The 10,721-nt window shown below is 45.3% G+C and overlaps 1 protein-coding gene across 5 annotated transcripts in view; it reads right to left on the minus strand.

The window, feature by feature from the left end:
• The window catches only part of SLC39A11 (solute carrier family 39 member 11), a 369,359-nt gene extending 359,147 nt beyond the window's left edge, over positions 1–10,212 (minus strand). For 3 of the 5 annotated variants that reach the window (XM_087441498.1, XM_087441495.1, XM_087441497.1), the window contains exons 1-2: positions 10,163–10,208; positions 7,042–7,107 (exon numbers count right to left, since the gene is read on the minus strand). In XM_087441498.1, the coding sequence (XP_087297624.1) occupies positions 7,042–7,084 (43 nt within the window). In that variant the 5' untranslated portion in view covers positions 7,085–7,107; positions 10,163–10,208. Of the gene's footprint in view, positions 1–7,041; positions 7,108–10,162 lie in introns of all 5 variants that reach the window. The other 2 variants (XM_087441496.1, XM_087441494.1) reach the window with 2 other exon arrangements.
• Between the last annotated feature and the right edge of the window lie 509 nt (positions 10,213–10,721).

Here is a 10,721-nt window from a genome sequence, read left to right on the forward strand (position 1 = left end):
TTTATTAAATGGATAAGTTGGTCAGATACAAAAGTGTTATTTGTTGGCTACACTTTACATATTAAAGACCTTCTTGAGAGTTATGATAGAAGTAATATTTGTATACTGGATCAGATTGTCCCAGCTACTTCCGTCATGACTTGATAGTATCATCCAATGGCTTTCAATTTTGCCCCACAAGGGACATTAGGCAAGTGGGAGGGTGCTGGTGGGTAGAGGCCAGGGATGCTGCTACATTTCCAACAAGACCCAAGACAGCCCCCACAACAAGGAATTATCTGACCCCAAATGTCAACAGTGCCAAGACTGAGAAACCCTAGTGCAATCCCATAAAATAAATCTCCTTAGTATGAAATAATGATAAAAATCACTCTTTAAAATTTAAGATGCCCTTCAAGAAGCATCCAGCCTCAATCAAGGCACTAGTTAGCATTTGATTCACCATAAAATGCAATAAAGAGAATCAACTGCCAACCAGTCTTTGTAATCCGGCACAATCATTGCAGAAATATACCTACAATCAACCATCCTATGTGCACGATCCCCTCTATCCCTTTGGGTCTTGCTTATTTCAGGTTCTGATAACATCATCAGGACCTATGACATCACAGGACTTCCTAAATGGAAATGCCTGCAAGCGCTTTGGCAGTACCTCCCCAACAGGTGGAACAGACCTGGTTGCCCTTGACCCTTGCTCTCCAATATGACTGATAAACCAGTGAAGAGGAGGTTCTGACCAGCCTCTTACCTAAGCACCCTCCAAAGGAGACACCAGTGACTTGAAGCCACTATTCTGAGCCTCTTACAGGGAAGAGCCGCCCTCGAGGGCTTGAGGGAGAAACTGAGGCAGCAGTCAGGTCCATTCTCACCTTTGTCTAATGTTTGGTTCTGACCCTGCACCAGCCATGATCAAGGGAGGGCATAAAAGTGCAGGTTCTACTGCCTTTATGTAAATCTATTGTTGGGAGAGAAGTTTCCAGTACTGTGATAAGCATTTCAAATGCAAACCCAAGCTTGCTCAACTGCCAGCTTAATAAGATATGGAATTACCAGATAAAAACCACCACTGATTAAATATGAAATCAGCCGTGTCTCTGAGATGATAATCGGCATTAATCAGTTTTCCATATTTTCCACATTTGCTTCAAACAACTCTGTGGCGTCTCATAAGTAATTCGATGGAGGCCACTTCGATAGGTTTACTACAGGGATTCACTGGACAAAAACGTTCTACTTCGTCCTCTATAGCCATATGGATCACGTGAATAACCCATTGTTTCATTCAGTCATTCAGCAAATGTTGACTGCACGCCAACTGTGCGACAGGCATGTCTGAGGCACTGGGTACACACTAGTAAACGAGACGGACACACCCTCTGCCCTCACAATGCTTCCAGTCTGGATGCTGGGGCATTGCACTTATTGTGCATTGTAAATTAAGGCTTATTACGAAAGCTGTTGCATTATTATTTAGCTGCTTCTTTCCTTGTCTTATTCCTCAGGAAACATCCATGCCCTCCACTGCTGGGCAGTCTCTTCAGCCAGTGAGGACAAATCAACAGGAGATAATCCCCTTCTTTTGGTGGATAGAGAGACAATGGCCAGAGCTCAGGGCCCCTACCTCCCGTAAGGGGGTTGCTGGGAGTGGAGAGTGTTCTGGGTGGCGAGGGATCCAGGGTACGCATTGCCGGCAGCATTTGATAAGTGCCAAAAGAAGCCTCAGAAGAAAAGGACCTCAATCTAAGGTTTGTGATTCCTTTTTAATGCTAAAGTAATATTCATTCTCATACCTACATTTTTAATCTTTTTCTTAAAGAGGATGCTTAAAATTGTATAAACTTCAGAACCACAAAACCTGATGTGTCCTGGGTGAGTGTTTAGAGATTTAAGCTAGAAAACGAATAGCTTCCCTTGGTAGGCAGAACGTTGACCCCCCACAACGATGTCCAAGTCCTAATCTCTAAAACCTGTGAATAGGTACCTTATACAGCAAAAGAGTCTTTGCTGATGTGATTAAGTCAACGATCTTGAGATGGGGAGATGATCCTGAACTATCTGGGTGGGCCCCTGAAATCACAAAGGTCCTTGGGTGGGAAAAGAGGGAGGCAGCAAAGTCAGAGTGCGAGGAGATGTGACAATGAAAGCAGAGGTCAGAGCAACACAGCCATGAGCCAAGGAATGCAGGCGGCATCTAGAAGCTGGAAAAGGCAAGGAGATAGATTCTTCCCTAAAACCTGCAGAAGGAATGTGCATCCTTGCAGACACCTTGATTTTAGCACTTCTGACATCCAGAACTGTGAGACAATAAGTTTATGGTGTTCGAAGCCACTAAGTTTGTGATAATTTGTTACAGCAGCCATAAAAAACAAATACACTTCCTTTGACCTGGAAGCATCTAATTCCACTGACACCTTTCTCCAACTGTTCTATGAACCACCAAGACCCACACTCCATCCGCGCCCCCCATCATTACTAGTCAGGACCAACTATATAATTTGTGGGGCCTGGTACAAAATAAAAATGGGAGGTTCTTTATTCAGAAGGCAGGAAAAAAGTCCATTAAAAGTACTAAAATATAGGGGCCGGCCCCGTGGCATAGCGGTTAAGTGCGCGCACTCCGCTGCTGGCGGCCCGGGTTCGGATCCCAGGCACACACTGAGGCACCGCTTGTCAGGCCATGCTGTGGTGGCGTCCCATATAAAGTGGAGGAAGATAGGCAGAGATGTTGGTCCAGGGCCAGTCTTCCTCAGCAAAAAGAGGAGGATTGGCATGGATGTTAACTCAGGGCTGGTCTTCCTCACACACACACAAAAAAGTACTAAAATATAAAGCCTTTTCCTTTCTTCTGCATCTCTCCCCTGCTCATTGCAGACTCCATTGTCCCATCAGACTTTGCTCACAAAACCCGAGTTCAAAGATAAAATTATAGGACTCTCAAGATGGCAACAGCAGAGCATTAAACCAAGTGCAGAGCCTTTCTGAGCGTGGGGCCCTGTGCAACTGTACAGGTCTCAAGCCCGTGAAGCTGGCTATCACTGAGATGGGGGTGGCAAGGCCAGACTGAGGAAGGCCACAATGTGAAAATTGGGAAATCAGGCCAGGGTTGGTTATGTAGCAAAAAAGTCCACAGAGAGACTCAGAATAAGGATGTTCAGGATGGAGGGAAAGTGTAAGGGAGACTACAACTAAAGCCAGAAGTCCTGACCCCACCCAGCCCAAGGAGGGAAGCAGTCGACAATCTTAGGAGATTGGAAATAGGGGCTGAACACCCCACCGGGGGAGCCTGGGATTTGGGAAAGAGAAAATCCAATTCCTAGTGGGAAGGAGGGACGAGACCAGGAAAAAGGCAGGGCCATCTCAGCAATCAGAAATTAGTAGACATAGCATCTGCGGTCTCCACATTTTCCCGGGGCCTATGAAATGGTAAAGAATTGAAAAAATATATTGGATTTTTGGCTCAAAAAAACAACCTTAGAAATTTAGAAATTTAAATTAGTAAATGTTTCAATGTCTATAAAATCTTGTTAATCGTTGACTTTGGTATTCATAAAAATTTAATTACATTCGAAAAACAATCTCAGGCTTAGCTTTTCTCACTTCAAGAAAATTCGTAAGTATGCATAATAATGGCCAAGAAATCACAGCCAATCATAAATTAAATAGCTTAAAGCCAAATAATTTCAAAAGCAAAATTATAAAAGTCTTTAAAGTACTTAATGTGGAACACGGGAGCATTTTAATATGCTTGGTGCAATATGGTGTGAGATCTCTAAAAGCAGGAGGAGCTCTTTAGGGGCCTACAAATATCCTAAGAGGCCCCAGGGAATGGGGAAGGAGCCAGGATTCCAAGCAGCTTTATTCCTTTCTTGGGGAACAGAAATAAAACTCATTTTTGTGGATTAGCTGTGGTTCAGAGAGAGCTCATGTAGGGACAGGGTAGGGCTGGGTGAACCTTCCCAGGGAGGACGGTGGTCTCCTACTGTCCCCCTCGCCCCAGGGAATGGGACCAGCAAGCCAGGAGCCACAGAAGATGGGATGGTGGGGAGGGAAGCCCCCTGGAGTGCAGAAGGGAAGAAGGTGGGGAGGTTGTCCCTCAACCATCCACAGTCAAAGACAGCAGCAGACCCCAAGGCTCTCCAGACCCCCTCAGACTGAGCTGGGTGGGAACGAGGCCAGGGCTGGACATGTGTGGCCACTTGTGAGGGCCCCTGAGAAGCCCTGTGTAGTGCATTGAATGGTGGCCCCCAAAAAGATATGTTCAAACCCTAACCCCTGGTACCTGTGAATGTTTCCTTATTTGGGAAAAGGGTCTTTGTAGATGTAATTAAACTAAAGGTCTAAAGACGAGATCATCCTGGGTTAACCAGATGGGTCCTAAATCCAATGACATGTGTACTACTTATAAGAGACAGAAAGGGAGAAGACAGGGGCACAGAGAAGAGAAGGCAATGTGAAGACGGAGGCAGAGACCGGAGTGATGCGGCCACAAGCCATGGAACGCCTGGGGCCACGAGAAGCTGGAAGAGGCAAGGAAGGATGCTCCCCCAGAGCCTTCAGAAAGAGCGTGGCCCTGCCGACATCTTGATTTCAGATGTCGAAACTTCTGGCCTCCAGAACTCTGAGAGAATCAGTTTCTGTAGTTTTAAGTCACCCAGTTTGTGGTATTTTGTTATGGCAGCCACAGGAGACTAATATACTCTGACTCGTATCATTTCTACCACAAGAAGCCGAGAAGCCCCCAAGCACCAGGAATTGCCCTGAGCAAAATATTCAACAACCCCACTCTCCCCCATCCCTCTGCCATCAGGAGGAAGGCTGCACAGGCAGACAGGTGCCTGGAACTTCCGACTTCCCACCAGGAACTCCATTTTCCCGAATGATCCATCTACTTCCCTAAGTTAACTCGCTTTCCATATTCCTGCCAGCATTTCTGCCTGCTGGTCCAACCTCCTCCACCTCCCACACCCTCCCAACCCCCCACTGCCATGACAAATCACTGTAGGGAAACCTAGCTCATCCTTAACCACATCATTTTCAATTTTTCCCAAAAAATGTCTACGGAGGGTGAATAAAAATAGTAAAATATCTCCTAGCCAAAGAGCCTCTCAGACACCTGAGTTCTTGTTCAGAAAAGCCCTCCTTTGGGTCTGTGGGTTTGTGCATGACAGTGCTCTCGTGGACATTAAGGGAGGTATTTGTCACTTAAGCCATGTGTGACCTTGGATTGGAGGACCTGCCAGCTTCTTCTCTGGGGTGGCAGCAGCGACAGAAGCAATCAAGGATGGAGCACACAGGCCTGTTCCAAGGAAGCGGGGCACTGCAGTTTGAGCACCGATTTTGCAGGTAACTCACTGGGCAACCTTGGGCCGGTTTCTTGCCTTCTCTGAACTTGCAAAACTTAAGAGTTGGACCAGGTGACCTCTGAGGTCCTTCCTATGTTGAACGCTCTGATTCTCTGATTTAATTGCCAAAGCAAAAGAGTGCCAGGTCACAGACTGCAAGAGCACAGCTGTGAATCTGGAACAAGGCTTTATCCAAATGTCTTTAAGGAATTCTTTTGTATCCTTGAAAAACTAAGAAGGAAGGAAAGGAGGGAGGGAGGAGGAAGGGAAGAAGAGGGAAGGGGGAGAGAGAGAGTGAAAGGAAGGAAGGAAGGAAAGGAGGGAGGGAGGGAGAGAGAGAGAAAAGAAAGAAAGGAAGGAAGGAAGGAAAGAAGGAAGGAAGGAAAGAAGGAAGGAAGGAAAGAAGAAGGAAGGAAGAAGGAAGGAGGAAGGAAAGAAGGAGGAAGGAAGGAAGGAAGAAGGAAGGAAGGAAGAAAAAGAATGAGAAAGAAAGAGAGAGAGAAAGAAAAAGAGAGAGAGAGGGAGGGAGGGAGGAAGGAAGGAAGGAAAGAGAGAGAGAGAAAGAAAAGGAAGGAAGGAAAAGAAGGAAGGAAGGAAAGAGAGAGAGGGAGACAGAGAGAGAGACAGAAAGAAAGAAAGAAAGAGAGAGAGAGAGAAAGAAAGAAAGAGAGAGAAAAAGAGAGAGAGAGAAAGAGAGAGAGAGAGGGAGGGAGGAAGGAAGTAAGGAAGGAAAGAGAGAGAAAGAAAAGGAAGGAAGGAAGAGAAAAGGAGAACACCATGTTTCTGTGGTAACGGAGTGGGGCACCTAACAGGGAGGTACCAGGCTTCCTAATTCAGCCTCCATTCTTTGGCTTCTTATGGGTTGAATTGTGCCTCCCGCAAAATTCAGGAGTTAGAGTCCTAACCCCCAGTACCTCAGAATGTGACCTATTTGTAGATGGAGTCTTTACAGAGGTAATCAGGTTAAGGTGAAATCATTAAAGTCCTTATAAAAAGGAAATTTGGACCCAGAGACACACATAGAGGAGAGACAATATGAAAAGACACAGAGAAGACGGCCATCTGCACACCAAGAAGAGAGGCCTGGACAGATCCTTCCCTTGTGGCCCTCAGAAGGGGCTAATCCTGCCGACACCCTGATGTGGGGCTGCTGGCCTCCAGAACTGTGAGAGAATAATTTCTAAGTCACTGGGTCTGTGCTATTTTGTTGCAGCAGCCTTACCACACACACACATATACACGGGGCTGGAGCTTACACCATAAAATTGAGCACTGGGAAGAGCCTCCAAGAGCTTCTGGTCCAAGCCTCTCACTTGACAGATGGCGGCACGGACCCTGGATGCAGAGCTGGTTGGTGCCAGAGCCAGGGCTGGAACCCAGCTCTACCATCAGCCCCACTTCTCCCACATTTCACTCATCTGTGAGTCCCTATTCATCCTCCGCTGTCAGATTAGAGTCACAGCTTTCCAGCTTAACCATGACAATGACTATCGTAAGCAAGACTACAGGGAAATGGGTCAGAATACCAAAGCTAATAAAAATATTTCAAGTACTTTCCAGATATACCGCTAACAAATGCTCATTCTTGTTCCACATCCTTAACACATCCTGAATACTACAGTTATTTTCATGGTCAGACTTCCACAACTATTTTAAAAGACTATGTGAGACGTTACCCAGATTCACACTGGCCTTTTACCTGAAGTCGTCATAACAGGCGAGGCTTTACAGTCTTGCCACATATTCCAGAAACCTCAACAGGAGCCTGCAACAGATAATAACACAGACAGAAAGCCTTACACGTAAAAGGCACTCAGAAAACCATTTGTCTAATTAAAAGAACGACGGGGCCCTGCAAATCGCCCTGTGCCCTCTGCTCCTGCTAGGGGGTTGGCACAGCAGGGTGATTTCCCAGGAACTTGCTTAATAAAACTTTTTTAAATATAGGGAGAAAAAGATACCCATCACTCTAATGCTCAACGAAAGAAGGATTGTTCAATAAATTACGGAACATAAATGCAGTGGACTTTTATGCAGTGAGTCAAAATGATAAACACTGTAGCAGCATAGGAAACAAAGTATGATATTGTGTTTTGTGAAAAAATCAATATACAAAAATATATGCCATTTGTTATTACAATAGTAAAAAAATATGCAAGTAACAGAAGACTGGAAGGGAATTCATACAAATTACAGTAGTTGGGGCATCGGGTAATGAGACTATAGAACTTTTTCTCCTTTCTATAAGGTTACGTTCCTTTTATAATTTAAAAATACCTTAATTAGGTATAATAGAAGGTGAATACAGAAAACGAGGCTCCCTGGGCTTCAATAAGACCTAAAGTCAGTAGTGAAGCCCAGTCAAGGTACCCCTAATCCTCAGCACAAGACTCTCAGTCAATAAAACAGACTCTCCGTGCTTATATCCAAAGCCACCTGCATGTTTGAAACACTCAGCTCTTTGGAGAGTCAGGTTCCCTTGAAAATTTCCACGATTTGTTTTAATCAATCATTTCCCAAGAATTTTCCTCACCTCATTAGCTCCTCAACAGGCCAGCTGCAGAATAAGGTAGTCTCCACGTGATGAGACCCAAAGGCCCAAGGAAGTCCCTCCCTCCCTCCCCCATGCACGTGCTCCTCTCGGAGCCCCTGGGGACTGCCTGTCACCACCAGGCAAGCCTGTCACACTGCCGTTCACTCTCTTGCCTTCTAGTTTCACAGACAGATGGTTGACGGGGCCTTGGCTCAGACAGAACATCTGAGCCCTGAGGCTCCCACAGACGTGTGGGCTCCCACTACCCACCAGAGACCCCATTCCTCTGGCCATTTCAAATGCTCCCTGGATACTCCCAGGAAACCACAATTTCAGGGCAAAGTGTTCAAGTCTAAGACTCCTTTTCTCCTACCTCCATCCCCAGAAAAGTACAAAAAGTGGGGCTTCATGCAGGGCCCCTGATACATATCCAGCTGCTATCACAGGGCCACATGGCATTTGGACTTTAGAATGTCGTCTCCTGAGGTGCCTGCTTCTGGAGTTGAGAGGGCTATGCTGAGTTCTTCCAGAACTTTCTATAGCCATAGTGGGGAAGCATGCTGTAGTCCATTTTAATACCAAAATCTACTTTGTGTTCATTTTAACAAGCATTGATTATCTAGTGTGTAACCATCTCTGTGCTAACTATAAATCACCCTATTATTATTTCTCTAACCCCCACACCCCCCAAAAAATAGTTTTTTGGTCAATGTTAAGCAAGAATTAATTCTTTTCCCCATTTTTTATTCATCCAAGACACACTAATGTAACCATCAATCAGAGCTTCAGATCAACATGAGATATCAGGGCTACAGAACTAAGAGGCTGTCATTCCAGCCAAAAGCAAAAAGAAATTGGATTTTAATTTGCCTCGTTTGGCCTTTGGAAACATTAATAATTGATAAACACGATACTAGGCAGTCCTTCAAGCTCAGGAACCCTAAGCTGGGAGTCACGGCTGCAGGGGGTAGAGAATAAATGAAACACACAGTCCTTGGCTTCCAGAAACCAGGAAAACAACAATGTAAATATATCCACGCAAAACAGTTAACTATGTCAGTAGCTCCCACCCCTTGTCCATTGCTGTTCTAACATGTATACCAATTAGGTTTTTCAACCCTAAAGGGAATTATAATGAATGTGTGCCCTCCCTCCGGTAAACAGAGAAGACATTTAATAAGTATTTGTCAAATAAATGAGTCGTGACCTACATTTTTTTAAGACTCAATTTTTACAGTGCACACTCCCAGGCAAGACTTCTAGAACGTGATCTCACAAAAAGCCCTAAGTGCGAAATTAATCAAAGAAGTCAGTGCAGCTGCTGGTCCAGGAGGCTGGTGGGCTCATCCTAAGATGGTCTCCCCGACCGTGAATGCTTATTCATTCTCTTCTCTTGAAGAGGCTGCCCAGTCTTTGAACCCTTATTGGGCCAGACTGTGGTTACTACTCAGTTGGAAACCAGTACCACATCGATTAAATGCTGGAAGTCCTAGAACAGGGATCATGAAGGGCTGGAAGAGTGAAGGGGATGGTGACGGTGAGATCCTTATAGAACAGTAAAGGATGTAGGTAGGCAGAGAGGAAAGGAAAAGGCAGTCTTGATGGGGAGACTAGTTTAAGCAAAGGCCCAGAGGCAGAAATTAACCAGGGGTATTTGGCCAACTACACTGAAGTTGGCTAAGCCACAGCAGGGAGGGTTTAGATGGTATCCTTACTGATTCTGCCCTAATTCACCTGCAAATCCACATCAACACAGACCCTGCACTCCGTCTAGCATGGCAGACCTTAGTAATATAAAATCTTGACCTTTTAAAAAGATGAGTCATATATATTTGTCACCCATTGAGAATACGAGCTACTTAAGAGTTTGGGGACATCTTACACTTTTTTTCTACCCACTACAAAATTTATTCCCTTGAGGGCAAAATCCTTGAGAACTTTGTCAGGAAATGCTGAAAGTTTTAGAGTAGGGGTGTGGCCTGCTCAAAGGAGGAGATGAGGAAAAGTCTGGAAGCAGTGGGTAGCAGGGATACGAGGAAGGAAAGACGGAAGGCTGAGGGACATTTTGGTGAACAGCACAATTTACAGGTAAAAGAGGAGAAACACAATCCTCCGGGTGACACAAAATGTGCCCCGATGTTAGGCAGTGGAGTTTCCTGACATCATACCTGCTTCTATTCCCAGAAAAGGAGAGAAACTGACATAACTAAATAAAAAGCTTTCCTTGAGTCCCCTTTCCTTTTCAGAGCCTTCCTCATTAAAGGAAATTCGAAAGGTCCAACCTTACCTTACCCCTGGGGATATAGGGGGGCTCACCGGGTGACCAACCGTCCTGTTTTCAAAGGACTGAAAGATTTCTTGGATGCAAGACTTTTGGTTTACATTGCAACAGTTCTGGGCAAACCAGGATGAGTCAGTCACGCCACATCACATCACACGTGTGAAGGAAAGCTGACTCTTCATGCACAGAGCTTTGCAAAGGCCTCTCCTGTTATCCAAATGTAAATGACGGGTGGGAGCCACAATCCCAGGCCCCCCACAGGCTTAGGAATACCAAAGGTCAGGTTAGTGCCTTGCTTCTCAATGTGTGACTATGCGCTTGCAACACGGACACCGCCTAGGAGCTCCCAAGTGGTGAGCCTGGCAGAGATGCAAAATTCAGGCCACACCCTGACATGATGAATCAGAATCTCCATTTTAACCAGATCCCCATGATATTCCTATAGACATCGAATGTGAGGAACACAGGGTTTTTGAATAAAATTCATTCCTTAAGCAGTCTGTGAGTCTGTGCATGTGCTATTTCTTTTTTTGTTTCAATATCAGGAGAAACCATCCAAAAGTGC

This window comes from Ceratotherium simum, chromosome 16 (assembly GCF_057802395.1).
Source record: "Ceratotherium simum simum isolate JZ-2026a chromosome 16, ASM5780239v1, whole genome shotgun sequence".
Lineage (NCBI taxonomy): Eukaryota > Metazoa > Chordata > Mammalia > Perissodactyla > Rhinocerotidae > Ceratotherium > Ceratotherium simum.